General features: G+C 45.0%; 1 protein-coding gene across 3 annotated transcripts in view; it reads left to right on the forward strand.

Annotated features, from left to right (window-relative positions):
- ICE2 (interactor of little elongation complex ELL subunit 2) overlaps positions 1–18,298 on the forward strand; it is an 825,537-nt gene that overhangs the window by 613,563 nt on the left and 193,676 nt on the right. For all 3 annotated transcript variants that reach the window (XM_085648299.1, XM_085648300.1, XM_085648301.1), the window contains one exon: positions 4,711–4,889. In XM_085648299.1, the coding sequence (XP_085504425.1) occupies positions 4,711–4,889 (179 nt within the window). The remainder of the gene's footprint in view (positions 1–4,710; positions 4,890–18,298) is intronic.

An 18,298-nucleotide genomic window follows, 5' to 3' on the forward strand; every position in this document is an offset into this window, starting at 1 on the left:
GTAGTGAATAGTGTTTGCAGTGCTTGCAATTGTGGTGGTTCTTCCGGAAATGAAGCGTATAGCTCCCTGGTCGCCATTTGCAACTGCAGATGAGCAAACAGCTTCATGGGTGTATTATGTATGCTTAATGATGGGTCCTCTCTCTGAATGAATCTACTGTGCGGGAAAACATCTGCCATGCTGGATAGCTTCATTTCAGAACCGCAGGAACAGGCCCTCAACCTTTCCACGCGCTGATCAAACAGGTCACCGGTCTGCTGCCAAGAAGGCACACGAGGGTAGGCACGCAGGGTTATTTTGGCGCCCATGCTCTTCCGCCATGTACAGTGATGCGTATTACCTGCAGCTCCGTAGTGGGACCTCGTGTGTTCCGCAGCAGCGTTTACCTGCACAGGTCGCGTAGCCTCCTCCCAGCGTGGCGTGTTTGATGCGAGCGGCATTTCTCCTACCTTTCACAGTGCAGCGCTTCCTTTTTAGGTCTCGCGAGCCAAAGGCTCGAAGAGACATTTTATATGTGGGCTTCTCAAAGTGCTGCCGTGGCCTAAAGCTACAGTGCACGTGAACGTGCACGCGCGCCCTCCGTTGCATCGTAATCGCGATTGCGATCACTTTCACTTTCGCGGCCGCGTTGCCAAAGCTTGGTTTACTTGGGGACGGGTACAGTGTGTTCCTTGTGTGTTACGTCTCTCTCATGGTCCCCTGTGTCTCCCTCAGCCTGGGTTCAATGTTTCTCGCGGGGTGTCCTTTGTCATCTCACGGGGGTGTACAGCTCTTTCCCCGCACTCCGCCCCTCACCGTACTCCGTCCCGTACTCCGTCCCTCAGCCCGGGTTTCCCCGGCTGCATCCCACGGAGACTCTTACACCGTTTCCGGCTCCCTTGGCAACCCCGGCCCTTGTGATTATTTGCATTTATTGTGATGTTGTTGCCTTAGAAACCAGCACACAGTGCATGCCTCAGCCGTGTGTAGGCCGCAGGAGGGATCCCCAGTGCTCTGACATCATGGGTTGGGGAGGGGGCGGGGGTCTGTTCCTCATCTGGACTCTGCTCTGTGTACCTGGCTGCAGCTGGCTGCGCCCGCCCCCATCGCACTTCATCTACGTGGGTCTATTATTACTAACCCTTCCCCCTCCTCCCTCACCCCCCTCCTCCCGTGTATTATTTACCCTCTCTTGGCCTGCTGCCACCGGCGAACATCAATCCCTCAAACGCCGTCTCTGGCTAATCTCTTCCCCCGCGTTTTCCTCTCCTCGCAGAACGAGCTTTCCTCGCTCTCCCATGCTTTCCTTGCTCTTGTTTTTTCTCCCACATCTACCGTGCTCCCTCACCTGTCCACCCCTTGTCAGTCGTGTAATTCCACGCTCCAGAGACGCGCTCAAGCCAAAACGTGATCGAGGAAATCACGTGTGAATGAGTTCCAAGAATAATGTTTAAGCGGCGGTAACATTCACATTATAGGGCGTCTTAGAAAGCCCCTAGCTCACACTTTGCCACCCATTTCATTTTCAGTCTGAAGTGGATGAGAAACCACCGTGCCGGTATGAGTGCGCAGGGAGGTTTTTCTGTGTGTTCTTTTTGGGTAATAGTTGCTTGCTGCTGGTGTTTTCCCACGTGGATGAGTTAGGCAGAGGTTACAGAGCAGCTGCCTGCCTACCTGTGTGCTCGTGGGCAGGCTCAGAGCCTAGTTTTTAAAAGCCACCATTTTTTTATTATTTTACAATGCCAGTAATCTGCATGTTAAGCAGGACTTCCCGTGCCACTGACATTGCCCCAGCCCTTCCAGTATATTCGACGCAGTAACATGACATTTTTTTACTTTTATTAAAAGGCACCATATTTTTTACCTCTTACAGTGGCAGTGAGTTGCACATAAAGCAGGGGTTTGCAGTGCCACTAACACTGCCCCAGCCCTTCCAGTCTTTTCAATACAGTATCATGGCATCTCCAGTCAGTTGCACGTCGCGCAAGATTTGCCGTGCCACTGACACTGTCCCAGCCCTTGCTGTCTTTCCTACACAGTAACATGGCATCTGCTACTTTTGCCAATTTTTTTAAGGGCGGGAAAGTGTTCGAGTTCGGGAGTCCAACAATGTGCTGTTCACAGCTTCTTGGCCCTACAAAACTAGATTATTTACTTTTTCTACTGTATTATTTCACACAGTCATGGCTCATCCATTAAACGCGTGCAGTTACATATGCTTTATCTTGAAATATCTCGTTTTTCGGCAAATGTTATAAAAATCAAATATGGCAGTAGCAGTCAGCTGCACGTAAAGCAGGACGTCCTGAGCCATTGATACTGTCCCAGCCCTTCCAGTATATCTGGCGCATTATTATGGAATTTTACATTTTACTAAAAGGCACCATATTTTTTGTCTTTACTGCGGCAGTCAGCTGCACACTAAACAGGACTTCCCCTGCCACTGACAATCGCCGAACCCTTCCTGTCTTCCCAACGCAGTAACGTGGTATCTACTGCTTTTGGCAGCATTTTTAGGGGAAGGAGAGTGTTCAAGTATGTGAGTCCACCAACGGGCTACCTGTTCGCATCTTTTTGGCCGTGTTAAATTGGAATATTTTATGGATTGGATTAAGCGCGTGCAGGACCATCTCACCTTCAGGAAACACCTCAAGACCTGGCTATTCGGGCAGTAGCAGCACCCCCCACCCCAGCGCCTTGAGACCCTCGCGGGTGAGTAGCGCGCTATATAAATGTACTGATTGATTGATTGCAGTTGTACATGCTTTCGTTTGAAACGTCTTGATTTTTGGCAAATGTTAGAAAAATGAAATGGGCTAGTGGCAGTCAGCTGCAGGTAAATCAGGACTTGCTGTGCCATTGACACTGTCCCAGCCCTTCCAGTATATACGTTGCAGTAACGAGGAATGTTAAAGTGGCAGTGAGCTTCACGTCACGTACTACTTGCCCTGCAACTAACACTGTATCTCCTTTTATTTCTTTAAAAGCCACCATATTATTTCCTATTTCACAGTGCCAGTGAGCTGCACGTTAAGCAGGACGTCCCGTGCCACTGACACTGTCTCCGCCCTTCCAGTATGTCTGACGCAGTAATATGGAATTTTTAAATTTTACTAAAAGGCACCATATTTTTTACCTCCTACAGCGGCAGAATAAATTGGGGGTTTGGTTTGAAAAAGAAAGGCAGCTTTAATAACACAAGCATTTGCAATGCAATAGGTGTCACATTTGTGAGATTTTAAGCTGTTAGCATTGTAAATGGCAGTGTCTTATTTATATGATTTGATAAGTAACACATAAATTAAAGGCAGTGTCATTTACAATGCCAATAGCTCAAACTCGCGTAAATGCGAGACCTATTGCATTGCAAATGCTTGTTTTGTTTTAGGCCTGACCGGTACAGCCTGCACTGCAGCCAACCGTCTCTCCAAGCATAAGCGCTGTCCGTTTTCTGCACAATATATCCCCACCACTTATTTCTTTATATTGGCACCTTTCGCTCTGTCCATCTGTCAGCACCGCCTCTGCCGCGCACGTCGCAGCAGTTCTCCCAGATCAGGTCGCCACAATCTCGTCGCAGCTGGGCCCCCTTAAAGTTGATGTCCCGATCGCACTGACCTAGTCCGCACCACGCGGCCGCCTTGCGTGCTTTGCGTCGCTGCCGCTCCACATACGGCAGGCCGCATCATTAGTTTCACTTTCTCCGGGCAAGGCCCTAGTTTGCTGCATGCAGCTCCTCAAGCTGTAGTGGGCTTTAGTGTCGGAATTTACGGCTTGTAGAGGTACCCGATGCTTGCGCAGGTTCAGTTCTCACTTTTCCATATCTTTGAGGTTCTATTTTGCAGGATAATGAAGGATAGTTCAGGCGTCAGAGGAGCTCGCTCAGACCGTGGCCATCTCCCTCCGTGGCTAGCTCTTCCCCCGGAAATTCTGCTTTTTAACTTGATTTTCGAAGCCATATGCTTCTTGATTTCACTCTTTCCAATTGATTTAGAACTCTTTATAGGTTCTTAATTAACTAAAATTCTGATCCTGATTTATGGAATAGGGATTATATTTCCTTTATAAAACACACTTAAATGCATTGATATTGATGATTGACTCTATTCTATTCAACTTTCTTTATGATGAGATTTCTGTAAACGTAATTGATTGATTATTTTAATAAAGATAAAAAATAAACGGATCTTTACTAATTTCTTGATGAAAAATAAACTTTTAGCACCAACAAGTGATTACATTTTTGGCCATTACTGTGCCATCACGTTCCAAGACATGAGATCTAGAGTAGGATGTTTCATGTAGCAAACGTCTCGGAGAATCCATAGTTATGGGTAAGTAACTTGTGTATGTTAAGATGTTCGATGGACGCTTCTTTTTTGCTGGTAGAGAATTCTTCCATTAACACCCAGCTGTACCGTTCTTTTTACATGCCTTTATCGTTTTACATTTACAGAAGTGTAGCAAAATGTCTTACATGCCTTAAAATTTGCGACCAGGCCCCTAACCTTATAATAGATGTGGGGCTGCCTACGATATTCTCTTCATATCCCCGTTCAGATCTGTTGGGGGTTCAGATCACCTACAGAGTTTGCTGTGTTTGATAAACCAGTAAAATGGAAAATACTGCTGTACTAATTATAGTATAATTTGAGTGGTATGTTACCCTTCAGAGAATAGATCAATAACAGAGTTCAATTGCTGTTTGTTTATTTATTTTCCTTTTTGTAGAAATGCTTCCAGATGGACTTCAAATGCTTGTCGAAGAATCCTCCGAGTATGCTGTGCCAGAAGATGGGAATCTGGTTTATAAACTGTTCAGTTTGGATGGAATGCTGTTGCTGGTTCGTTGCAGTGTACAGAAAGCACGGTCCCACATAAGGAAATTTGAAGGGAAAAAAAAAATTCGAGTAAGAATGTCCATATTGATTTTTTTCCTGTTATAAATTGCATTTGTTGAATAGTTAAAATCTAAATGTGTACTGTATAGTCAGGTACACGAAGTGTAATCCTTGGTAGCATTGATAGGTGTGTGAAGAGGTCATGTTGCCGCTTTTCAGCACTGATAACGAACACCATGTTTTAATTATTGTGTTATTCCACATGGTGATGTATAGGTTTTTTCTCCCTGGAGCAGAGGAAAAGGGCTGAACCAGTGCTTCTCCCCAAGCAAAAAAAACGGAAACTAAAAAACTGAGAAAAGTTATAATGGTGAAAATGCCTCGCCTGCGCAAGATTGCCTCTTTCCATAATAAAAAAAGGAGAAATAAAACATTTAAAAATGAAGCCCTCTTCTTGTCAAAGCTGTATTCCGTTGAGCAACAAAGAGGCAAAATCGCAGTTTGCGGTCTTCTAAAAAATGAATCCTGAGGGATAGTTCCATCCTTGTCTCACACAGTAATCAGCATTTTACTATATTTTTGTTTAAGTTTGAGGAAACTGGTCATGCCCCCCTCGTGTGCGTTTCTGTGCTTTTTTGTTCTTTTTTTAGGTCTAGCTTTAGCTAATACCTTTTGATTTTACCAAAATTACATGTATAATATACTTTATTTTTTTAAATGTTTTTTTGCTTCACACGCAACAGAAACCTAGTGATGATGTTCAGTTAGCTAATTGTGTAAGATACTGAGATAACCTTCGTTCTGTTATTTGGATTTCATGAATGAGGGCGGATTCAGCCCTCAAAAATATTCTTATGGCACGTAGGGTTAGTTGGATAGGGACCTCACGTAAATTGGATCCTGGTGATTGCGTTATCATAAATTTTGACAACCCCTTTACTGCTGGGCACATTTTATCCAGGGACATTAGTCTCACTCCGTTTACCAGATCTGTTATTAAGGCTTTACCCTTGGGTTATTTTTACAAGTCTGCCCCCCACAGGGAAATGCTAGATAATGGCCATAGGGTACCCCAACGAGGAGGTTCGTTAAATAATCCAGCTCCCAGGCAACAGCCTTTCGCTTTATCCCATTTAGCTCCTGCTTTGGATGGGCAGTTATGTGGCACCCACACATTGGTGACAGATAACAGATTCGCGGCCTTATCCGGCTTGGTGAACTGCGATTGACTTAAGGCCCCTGTGTCCCCTGGATCATTATCAGTTACTCCTCTTCAGGCATTAGGAGCAGCAGCTGTGCCATACAGCAGTGAGGCTTAATAACTTTTTATCCTGGAACATTGCTGGGCTGGCTAATAAGTTCCTAGATCCTCGGTGGGTATGTTACGTGAAGCAATACACTATAATTTGCTTACAAGAAACGTGGCCGGTGGACTGTGACCTTTTTTTGGAAGGCTACAAGGCATTTTTTGTCCCGGCCATTCCATCAGCAAGTGGCAGACCTAGGGGGGGCCTAGTTACTTACATTTCAGTGGCCGTTGACTGTAAGTTGCAGGTGACCCCATCTACATACTTAGGAATTCTGGCATTGTCTGTAAGTAGGGGGGACACTAGATGGGGAATTTTTAACTTTTATAACTCGACTGTGCGTCCGCATGAGGTGTGCAATATTACCAACCTGGGTGCAATGATAAAACAAACCATGGGCCACAGATTTTGTAACTTTCTGATTTCTGGTGATTTCAATATACACCCTTGCGGTGACCCCTCATTATCTTCGGAGTTGGGTTGTCCCCGTATGAGGGGCTTTCATTTTGAACACCATCTTCAAGGGGAACTGTTAAACAATATGTTAAATGAACTAGATCTAGTGGTCACGATGTCCTTAACTGACCCTCATACCAAGTTACCTGTACCAACGTTCAAAGGAACTGGAAGAGGATTATTCATTGGCTTTATTTTAATTTCTTCGTCGCTACAATCTTTTTGTAGTGGTTTTAACATTGTAGTTAGAGAATTCAGTGACCATAACCCTGTATCAGTCTATATGTCGGGCCCACTACTGATAAAAATGGGGGAGGTTTTGAATAGGGGTACCCTGAAAGCAACTGATGGAAAGCGCAGACTAAAATGGTCCCAGGTGTCTCCCGTTAGTTTTTTCAATAAGGTGAAAACATCTTGTGCCCAGGAATTAAAATTATGCACATCTGTGAGGTCCACTCCCAACGAGATCCTTGGCGCCTACGAGGTAATAGCGCAAACAGTGGGGGATTTGTTAAGTGCTCCGGCTAAAGGCACTGTGTCACAGGGCCCCAGATGGTTTAATGCCAGCTGCTCCAAATCAGCTAAACGGTTGAGGGAAGCTCTGGCAGCAAGACCGAGAATCCAATCCGAGATCCGTGGCTGTCGTAGGGAATATAAGTTAGCCCTGGCCATGCGCAAGGGAGCCCTGCAGGAAGATGCTTGGAAAGAGCTCATCGACTCTGGTACTCTGAGGAACAGTGCCATGTTTTGGAGTGTTGTGAATGGACCCCTGTTTGATAAGGAAGGAGGTGTGGGCCTTGTGGCTCACATCACAGAGGAGGAGTGGGTATGTCACTTTAAAACTATGTTTGAATGCCCGCTTGAGCCTACTTATAGAGAGCCCGTAAATAGGAAAGATGCTGTGATAAGTTTTGACATGAATGAGATCCTGGAAGCGATCCAAGGGCTAACCACAAATAAAGCTCCAGGCCCAGACGGGATCCCCCCAGATTTATTCAAATCAGAGCCTCTGTTTTGGGCTCCGATTCTTGAGTCCCTATTTAATGCAGCAGATAAGAATGGGTGCCCCCAGTCATGGGCTTCTTCAACTATAGTCCCAGTTTTTAAAAAGGGCAATAGAAACAGTACTCACTGTTATAGACCAATTTCGCTTATCGACTCAGTGGTCAAAGTGGTGGGTTGTGTCCTTTTACAGAGACTAACAAGCTGGGCGGATGAGAATAAGATATTGTCGGACGTCCAGTATGGCTTCCGACCGGGGCGCTCCACTGTTGCTCAGTGCCTTAATCTTTTTATGATACTGAATAAATACACTGTAGCACATTCTGGAACCATCCACCTTGCCTTCATGGATTTGTCATCTGCTTTTGACTGTGTAAACAAGACTAAGCTATGGCAGTCCATGTGGGCAATGGGGGTGGAAAAAAAGCATTGTCAACTTTCTTGAGGACCTGCACTCAACGACCACAGCTAACGTTAGGTACTCTCAAGATCTGCAGGTAACAAGGGACTTCGAGATTAAGAATGGCGTTCGTCAGGGTTGTATTTTGGCGCCTTTTTTATTTAATTTTTATATTAATGATTTAGAAAATGTGTTGAGGGCATCTGGAGCTGATTTCCCTTATGTAGGACGGCGGGGAGTCCCCGTTTTGCTTTACGCAGACGACACCGTCCTACTATCCAGAACTGAACTGGGTCTCCAAGCTCTTTTGGCTGCATTCTCGAGTTTTATGTCAGACCGGGACTTGTCCATCAATACCTCGAAGTCCTATGTCATGAGGGTGGGGAGGCATATGAAGAGGAGCTTCCAGTTCAGAACTGGTAATGATAAGATTACCCACACGAAAGTTTTCTCTTATTTAGGGGTCTTATTTGACGATCAACTTAAGTGGGACCCATTAATTCAGAAAAAAAGGGGATCTGGTTCGGGCAAATGCAGCAATTTTTAATTTTGCCTCAAAAGTGGGGAAAACTGGGGCAATGTTGCAAGTGTATCAAGCAAAAAGTCTAGCGATAGCATCCTAGGTAGTGATATTTGGGGATACACGGCAACAGAACCCCTCCAGGTAGTGGAAAATGGGTTTTAAAAAAGATTATTGTGTGTCCGGCGAGGAACCTCAAATATGGCGGTACACGAGGAATTGGGTGTCCCCTACCTAAGCGACACTCTTGCCTTACGCCCTCTAATTTTCTGGCTAAAGTGTTGGTTAAATAAAGACCTAATCCTCACTCATTTGATCTTAAAAAATTGTCTGGGCCTAGATAACATGGTTCGTGTTCCCTGGCTTAACTATATTAAAAAATGGTTCAATTGGATTGGGCGGGGCATCCTTTTTCTTAAACTAGATGTTATCGTAAGAAAGGATGTGGAATTAACTAAGTCTGCCTTTCTGAGCCGAAGGCAAGCAAATCGGGGTTCAGTAGAGGTCCAGAAACCGAGTGTTCGAGCATACCTACCGCTTAAATCAACACCTTTGTCAGAACCATATCTTATGGGGTCCTTGACGACACATGAAAAATTTCTTTTAACTAGGTTCTGGCTCAACCTTTTTCACCTCCTGCTAGCAAGACCTAAGGGGGCTTCCAGAGGTCAAGTGCTAGCGTCCTGTGGCTGCGACGGAAAGTCTCCTCAGGATTTGCTGCACTTTATGTTTTTTTGTAACTTAGTCCCAAGGAGGTATTTTTTAGTTCCTATTCTAAAGAAATAAAATTTTAACCAAGTCATACCAGCTCTTATGTACCTTCAATTGTTGAAGGATGATTGTATTATTTTTATAGTAGGGTTTTTAAAAGCATCTTTGAAATCTAGGCACTCTATGGACATTTAGAATTTTCTCTTTTAGACATGTTTTTAGATTATTTACAGTGAGGTAAAGGAGTCTTTTTTTTTTTTAAAATAGTGTTAATATTTTATTGTCTTTATGTATTGTATTTGTGTAACTTTTATGGTTTTGCAAACAAAAACCGAATAAAATATATTGATTGATTGATTGTGTAAGATAGTGCAAGTAAAGAAGTCCATCAATATCTTACATGTTTCACATTTGCATTAACAATCATCACTACTTTGCAATATAACATCATCAAAGAGCACTTAATTTACTTACCCAGGAATAAGGAACACACTTACAGCTGCCTACTCCTCTTTGTTGCGCTACAGTGTATCCCGTAACATGCATATTAACCTTATGCTGGCTTTTAGCCAGCCCTATTCATCCATAGGTCTGTTTTTGTGCCATTCATATTTCAATTCCTACCACTCCAGCATGGGGCAATGGGCCAGCCACTTCAGCCATTTTGGCTAACTTCACTGCAAGTGACAGCATTCTACACTTTTACAAGGAGCACATCCATACAATTAAGTAGTTCTCTTTAGTGCCAGAGACTACTATGTCAGTGTGTGCCTTTTGAGATCAAAAAAATATTTTAACCTTTAGCCAATTTTTGTTTTCAATAGATGAGGTCTCATTAGCTTCCACAACAATAAAGTTTTGCAAAAACCATGACGAAACAAAATGAGCAGTTACAAAGCCAGTGAATGCCTGACCTGGTGGCTTTGCCACTTCTTGTCTAACTTGTTTAAATAAACTTAATTCCAGCGGTGAGTGTAATACGATTACTATTAAAAGGGTTTCTAAGGCCCTCAACGTTTCCATTCGTGGACTGAATTGTTAATAATTTTGATGAACAAGAATATTACCTAGCATTTATTAAGCTTTGGGTATTTTTTTGTACGAGGTCACAATTAATATCCAACCGATAAATGGTAACTGCCTCATATTAGCATCTAAAAGTTTATAGTTAGCACTCCAGTGAACTCTGCTATCTCTTTCACCGGTAAAGATTCGGATGTAGCTGGCACAGTTGACATTTTTATAAGAAGGCAGACCCTTTCTCATTCTTGCATCCAAGTAGTAATGGAAATATGACATCCATCCCTGAGAAGAATAGCATCCAATAAATCTACCTAATCCAAACACTTCGTAGACTTAACATTTGGATGATCTTTAATTATCTCAAGTTATTCCTCATTAGCTTTCAAATTCTGTTATCATTTTGCACAATGTAGATTTCCATTATATCTTCATCTTTCCTTATTTAACCATATTCTGCTGTATTTGTCTTAGAGAAGTTTTCAGTAGAGTTCATTTTTACATATCAATAGATTTCAAACAATAGTGCCCCCAACATTGTATTTGAAGGATAGATATGTTTTTAAAGAGATACTTCTAGTGTAATCTGGTTTGTATAAAAGGCATTGCCAATATTTTGAAAATATTTTTCTCCCTCTTCACTCTAAATCCATTTTTCTTCCTCACTCATTATTTTGATAAACTTTGACTCCATAGTAAAGTAATTGGCAATGTACTGCTAGTAGAAATTAACAAAGTCAAGAAACCACGTATTTATTTTCCATTTGTTGGTGCAGACAATTCTGGAACATCAATGTAGCTTAAACCGAGGCGCAAGCAGTTTTGGGATTTGTTTAGTTACACTTATTTAGCTAGAATGTTTTGCATTTTGGTTTCTTTAGAGTATTGTAAGCAGAACCACAGATTAGGTTCTTTGGTAAAAGAAAACGGTGAGGGTTAAAGTCCAATAGTTGAGTGAGGGCCCAGTCCAATGTTCATCGAAATCCACAGGTTAAATGTTCAGTTAAAGTGAAGTCGGAATAATCTGCTTTAGGCACTTCTGAAGCACATACTTGGATTGCATGTATTGCAAAGTGTAGGCCCTTGAACTCCCAGGTTGATGGTCATGAATAATGTTGTCTTATTGTTGCCTCCTCGATGCTCTTGCTGAGGAAGAGAAGGTTAGAGATTTGTCAATAGAGCATGTATTTTAGGGCCTTTGAATTACTCTTACAGAAGGTTTTAATCACAGAAGTAATGAACTAGTCAAGAGAGGTACATATTTTTTTTTCCAGGAGGGCACAGCTGTACAGGGAGACTGGACACTTTGTATGTTTGTGCTGAACTTTTATACCAACATCAGTTTCAGGGAGGTGAAGGAGGTTTGGATCAGAGGTAGGAAACTGAGGAATGGTATTATGAGAGATAGCATCACTGATAATGGCAAACTGCCAGTGGACTTCACCCAGCCATATGCAAAACCCAGTATCTTGCAGGGTGTCATTGTGATTGAAGAAGGTGTACTAAGTACCAGCATTTCTGTTTGGCTGACTGAACCAAGGGGCCAATAGTGATTTACCAGATGTCGACCACCAATTTCTTTCAACATATTTAGTTTGGCTGGTATTCAACCATTCAAATTTGCTGCTACTTGGGGAATTATTGAAAACGTGTAAGTGACCATACCTGGACAGTGTGATAACTGTTCTAGTATGGAGACTTGTTTTGTGAAAATTCCTTGGCAATGTGAAAATGGTAACATGAGCATACTGTGACATTTCGGTTTGATTAATGTCGACAATCTGTGGCATTATGGGAATTGGTCATGGATGCCGAAAAATCCTGAATTTAATGGAATGTGGGTGATGTTGTCTTTAGGAGATGATAAAAATGGGACATTGTTTTTGTTGCGTCACAGCCGAAACAGAAAAAAGGTAAATGAGCATTTCAGCAACCTCCCAGTATAAATTGGTTCTCCTCAGCCTCAGTTTAGTACCCAGCATATTTATAATGTGAGATGTTATGTCGTACCTACTAATGAACAAAAACAATGAGTACGAAGTACACACCTTCAATCAATCAATCAGTCAGTCATTTGTAGAGCACATTACATACCCGCGAGGGTCTCAAGGCGCTGGGAAGGGGGGCCTCTACTGGTCAAACAGCCAGGTCTTGAGTAGCCTCCTGAAGATCAGCAGGTCTTGGGTCTGTCGTAGGCTCAGTGGGAGGGTGTTCCAGGTCTTGGCGGCGAGGTGGGAGAAGGATCTTCCGCCGGTGGTTGTTCTACGGATGCGAGGGGCGGTGGCGAGTGCGAGGTCGGGGGAGCGGAGCTGGTGGTTGGGATGTAGAAGGAGAGTCGTCTGAGGTAGGCTGGGCCGGTCTTGTGGAGTGCCTTGTGTGCGTGGATGAGGAGCTTGAAGGATATCCTCTTGTTGACGGGAGCCTGTGCAGGTTTCTCAGGTGGGGGTGATGTGGCTGTGGCGTGGTATGTCGAGGATCAGTCGTGCAGAGGTGTTTTGGATGTGTTGCAGTCGTTTGATGAGCTTGGTCGGGCCCCCGTGTAGAGGGCGTTTCTGTGGTCAAGTCTGCTGCTGACGAGGGCCTGGGTGACTGTTCTTCTTGTGTCTGTCGGGATCCACCTGTAGATCATGTGGAGCATGCGGAGGGTGTTGAAGCAGGAGGAGGAGACGGCGTTGATTTGCTTGGTCATGGAGAGTGTTGAGTCGAGGATGATTCCCAGGTTGCGTGCGTGGTCGGTGGGTGTCGGGGCTGCCCCCAGTGCCGTCGGCCACCAGGAGTCCTCCCAGTCTGAAGGGTTGGAGCCGAGCATGAGGACCTCCGTTTTGTCCTTGTTCAGCTACAGTCGGCTGATCTTCATCCAGTCGGCGACGGCCTTCATTCCTTCGTGAAGGTTGGATTTGGCGGTGATGTGGTCCTTGGTGTGGGAGAGGATCAGTTGAGTGTCGTCGGCGTAGGAGATTATGTTGAGGTCATGCTGTTGGGCGATGTGTGCGAATGGGGCCATGTAGATGTTGAACAGTGTTGGGCTGAGGGAAGATCCCTGGGCCTTCAGCACTCAATCCTCAGGTTAGCAAAGCAGAGCAATCTAAGGCTTAATGACGAAGGTGGTATAGGGTTAGATACTCAGAACTCGACACAATGCATACAACATAATTCAATGACCAACCAAGGATTTGTCTTAAGATATACAACATTCTGCCCATCTATTAATGTACACAAGACTATCTACAATTTTGGTGGGGTAATCAGATGTCTGTTGTTAGCATTAGTTAAATATTCCCAGTGATTAGGGAACCCTTTGCAGCTGTGTGATCAGGTCGCACATTCAGTCTCTTCCTGCTTAATATCTTGTACTACACAGTGCTCTCTGGTATTTGTAGTTTGTGTGTAAATGGTCCCTATGGATGGGAGGCCTTTTATTCCTTCCTCTAATTTACTTTTCTCCACCTTCAGACTAGTGAAGATCGGACTGACTCGGGCCTTTTTCAAGAATTATCTCAATAGTTGACTTGCTATTGGTTTGTCACCCTCTCGATGTAGATGGTGCTCAGCTGGCTCTGCTGTGCTTACTGTACTTGCATGAAAGCCGCACTCTTCAGTGGACAGCCTACACTGGGGGCGGCTCTGGCAGCAGTTGCAGAGATGCAGCTCATGAACCTGCTCTTCTGACGTTTGTCTGATTCTTGGCTTCCATTTGCAACTTTATAATTGCTTAGTCCCAAACTTAACCCCATACCCAAACGGAACCAAAGAGTTATATTGTCAGGAGTGAAGGTCAGAAATTGTATTGATGTCAGGTGTGGGGACTAGAGTGGACAGTACCCGTGTTCCAAGATCCTTGTGATGCATCAGACACATAGGTGTCTTACATTCTCACACTTCAACTACATGTTGGTCTGGTGGCAGTATACTTGGTGCTTCATGTCATAATTCAAGATATCAGATGTATGGCCAAGTGTCTTGGTCAGTGTGAATTGTTGGGGCTACAAACACACCTATAGAGCCTCTCTTTCATGCAATCTCTTCTCTGGGCCAACAAATCTGTGGGTAGACCTTCCGTTTAGTGTGAGATGAGGCCCTTGGTAGTTTAGCAAGGACGGGGCAGATGGCTCACCACTGCTCTTATTTGCTCAATCCTTGGCATTTCATTCATGGACTTTGTGCTTATCGCTTAGCCCTTCCTGTGCTGCTCCCACCTTCAGGTCGTTGCAAGGCTGCTTATATCCATGCAGCCGCGCACTTCAATGACACCTCTTGTACCCCTATGCCTTCCATGGTTGTTACTTCCTTCATACCTCCTCCCAAAAGCTTTTAATAACAGAATTCCTGCAGGACTTCTTTTTTATGAGCTGGCAAGGAGCCTGGCAGTCAAAAATCCCAATCCTGTCGGCTTCAGAACTTCTCAACACACACATGCGGGTTGCCAGTCTGGTCTTGATAGTTCCTGGCACACTGTCTTTAGGATTCTACCCCATGTGTATTCCACTATGTGTGTTCTGTTTTGGGTTCAGTCTGATTTCAGCATAGTCTGTCCCTTTTTGCTATATGTTTTTGTTCTACAGATTTAGCAGGCTTAAGCTTGTAAAAGAGTGTTCCCCAATATGTACTTGTGAGTCTGCCCACCTCAGGAGAAGAATGAAGCAGGAAAGGGGCACGGGCTGTGCCTTCGCTTGAAAGGGGACTCTTTCTCTCATAGGATCCTGGTCTACTTCAGAAATATCCAAAGGGATTCCCAGAACTCTTGGATGGAATCTAGGATCCGAGACAGAGAAATCTGGCAAGCCTTTTTTTTCTTTTAACAGGGGATGTCAATAGGCCAAGTTCCTAATGCAGGGAACAGATTAAAAGGCCTGCTCCTACAAATATAATAGTTTGCTTCCACTCTATCACTTCTGAACACTTTGAGAGGGCAGTAGTCCCTCTCAAATAAGAGGGGTGCACTTGGTTGTGCACCTCCAGACTACAGAGCTGTTCTCAGTCTGTGGGAAGCTGAATTATTCAGCTAGGGGCAAACTCCCACACCACTATACAAAGCTTGTTCCATGTTAGGCAAACACTGTTCGGTCCTGTGTACTCCTTAGGAGTGCAGGGCCAAGACTGAAGGCTGCTTTAGAGAATTCACTTTAAAGAAATCCTTCAGTAAAACTCCCAAACCAATTTAGTAAAATGAAATCATAATGTATGATTAAATAGGATGTACACATTGGATCATTCACTTTAAAGATATAGAGTTTCAAATTTACATTTCCTTTCCATACTACTTTTATATTCTGTTTAGCTTCTCCTCACCACAGAAACACAACACAACTTGCAGCTTTAGGTTGCCTCTTGCCTTCAGTTAGGCCAGAGTGGATGGATAACAGTCTGTCGCTTAGAAGGAGCATGGCTTGGCACTGGAGGGGGCGCGACTTGGCACTACACAAAGATGGCGATTTAATTTGGCTCTGCCTGCCGGAGCAAGTATCCTATGGTAAATACCGCTCTGTCGCTCAATATCTGTCGGCATTGGGACATGAAATGTTAACCAGCTGGAGAAAGACCTCCCCTACCAGGCCTGCATTGCTGATCTGCCGTCTGTGGTTCAGACCGCCATGAGTGACGCCTCAACAGGGCTTGTGCTGCCTTTTTGGATGCCATGGCGCAGTTTGACCTAATCGACCTTTGGCAATCGCTACATGGCGTGACTCGAGAATACTCCTTCCATTTACCTGTTCATGACACCTCATCACTACTTAACTTTTGGCTCGATTCATGGGATGCGGTGTGTTGGACAAAGAGTATCCTGCATTTATCAAGAACTTTGTCTGACCGTTTCCCGTTGCTATTATACATATCCTTGCCTAATAAATGGGCATGCATGCCATTGTGGCGACTCCAACCCAAAAACTTGCTAGATACTGTATTTCAGGAAGAGATTTGAGCTGCCATTGAAGATTATGTTACACTCAATAAGGGTTCAGTTGCCACCTTCTGGGAAGCCTTGAAGGTTGTCATCCTGGGTGAATGTATAGCTAAAGGGCATGGAATCCTTAAGTCTATAAGAGGTAGACTCGCTGAGCTGGAGCAAGATCTTTGCAGCTCGGAGCTCAGATATGAGAATGGAAAGGATAATAGACTCTTAGACCCCATGCGCTCCCTCCTACATGAGTTCCAAGACAATGCTGATAGGGAAGGGAAGTTTCTGAGCAAACTCTCCCAGGCTGGAAAGTATGAGGAGAGCTATAGGTCAGGGCATACTCTTGCGGTACTCCTTAAACCCAAATGGGCTGCTAACCACGTTCAAAGTGAGGATACACCTGATGGGCAATCTGTGTATGACCTGGTGGATATTCTACAGGACTTTGTCACCTTCTACCAGCGGTTCTACACCTCACAAACACTGGTGACCTCTGCAGACATGACAGCTTACCTAAGTAGAATGACCTTGGCATGGCTAGATCAGGCGGAATGAGAACTCCTCTGCTAACCCCAATCCGCTGCAGAGATTAAACATGTTAGCAAACAATTGAAAAACGGAAAGGCACTGGGAAGCTACGGCCTTCCCATTGAATTTTATAAGACATATGCTGAGGAGCTGACAGCTCTACTATTTTCTGTCTATGAAGAGGCTTGTCAGATAGGACGACTGCCCTTGACAATGACAGAGTCCATAATAATAACAGTTCTTGTTAGAAAGTGGTTCTGACGTTCTGGGCCGCCCGGATTTTTCGCTTTTTGAGCACCTATTTGGTGAGATTTTACTGTGGGAGAGCCTCCTAAACTGGGACTCACTTGCACAGTGATCTCACAATGAAAGAGACTGCAATGGGATTTTACTAGTGTCCCCCTGGCTTGACCAGGCCACTACACAGCCGCAGGAGGAAGGGGCACCAAACTGGTTACATGCAGAGACACGTGTACATGTGTGTGCACACGTGTACGGGCTGCGCAGGGGAGATTCCTGGCGTGCGCAGTCCAGGAGCAGCTACAAAGTGAATGGTGTGGCAGGACTTATGCAGAATTGGGTAGTGACATGGAATAGGCTTTATACAGTGGGAAGAAACATGCCAGGGAAAGTCAGTGGGCTTTACAGTGTTTATTCCATTATTCTCTTATGGGAATAGCACATGGGCTAGTTTTACTTTCCTAGGGCCTACAAATTCCAGACACGCACCAAAGTCCACTGTAACGGATGTGAGAAGAAGTATTCTGCAGAGTCCAAATATTATATTTGCACTGCTTTTGGGTCATCCAGAAATGTCATATTTCTCTGAGTCTGCTCATAACCAGGACCTGGCTGGGGTCTGGCCCTGGCAGGTTAGATTAATGACGTTTCTTCCCAGAGCGAAGACCTTCCCTCCAAGGAGAGGAGATGGGTGGAGCTACAGGCTAAGCCATCAGCAGCTGTCAATGGGTGCCAGGCACCAAGCTGCACCAGGGTGAAGGCAGCACTAGGGGGAAGGGGCTTTCAGAGACCATGTGGCAGGAGACCCTGGACAACGCCATCTTGAACAAACCCAGAGACCTGGGCAGGAATGAGGGAGATGGGGCAGAGAAGTGATGTCGCTGTGTGATAGGGCAACCAGAGACTTCCTGCCAGCCCCCTCCCCAACTTTCTTAAAAGAACTTGCACTCTGGGGTGTGGTCTGCAGAGGCAGAAGGTGCTGGAGCCTGGCGCAATGGGCAGTTGGAAGGAGGAACCCCTGTTCCAGAATCCTGAACAGCGCCAGGAGAAGAGACCAGGATCAGTGCGCAGAAGTCGGGGCCTCTGCGCAGGGAGAAGAGGTCCAGAAGGAGAGCCAGGCGAAAGGCTTGCGCAGGGAGCCAGTGAAGACAGCTCCCTGATGAATCCCTCCTCTGAGAGGCACAGAGGGTGAAAGAGAGTGCTCCCAGTGGCTGGGGAGCGCCACCAGAAGCAAGAAGAGGCCAAAAGCAGGAAGATCGGACACCTGGGGGCCGAGATATCCCCCCCCAGAAGGTAGGCGACCTTTGACCTGTGGCCAACCGACGACGAAGCCCGTGGGGCTCTGCCGCCGGTTCAGAGAATGCCCCTGGGGTGTGTCAGATCCCGGAGGCTGCCCCC

Source organism: Triturus cristatus, chromosome 3_2 (genome assembly GCF_964204655.1).
Source record: "Triturus cristatus chromosome 3_2, aTriCri1.1, whole genome shotgun sequence".
NCBI lineage: Eukaryota > Metazoa > Chordata > Amphibia > Caudata > Salamandridae > Triturus > Triturus cristatus.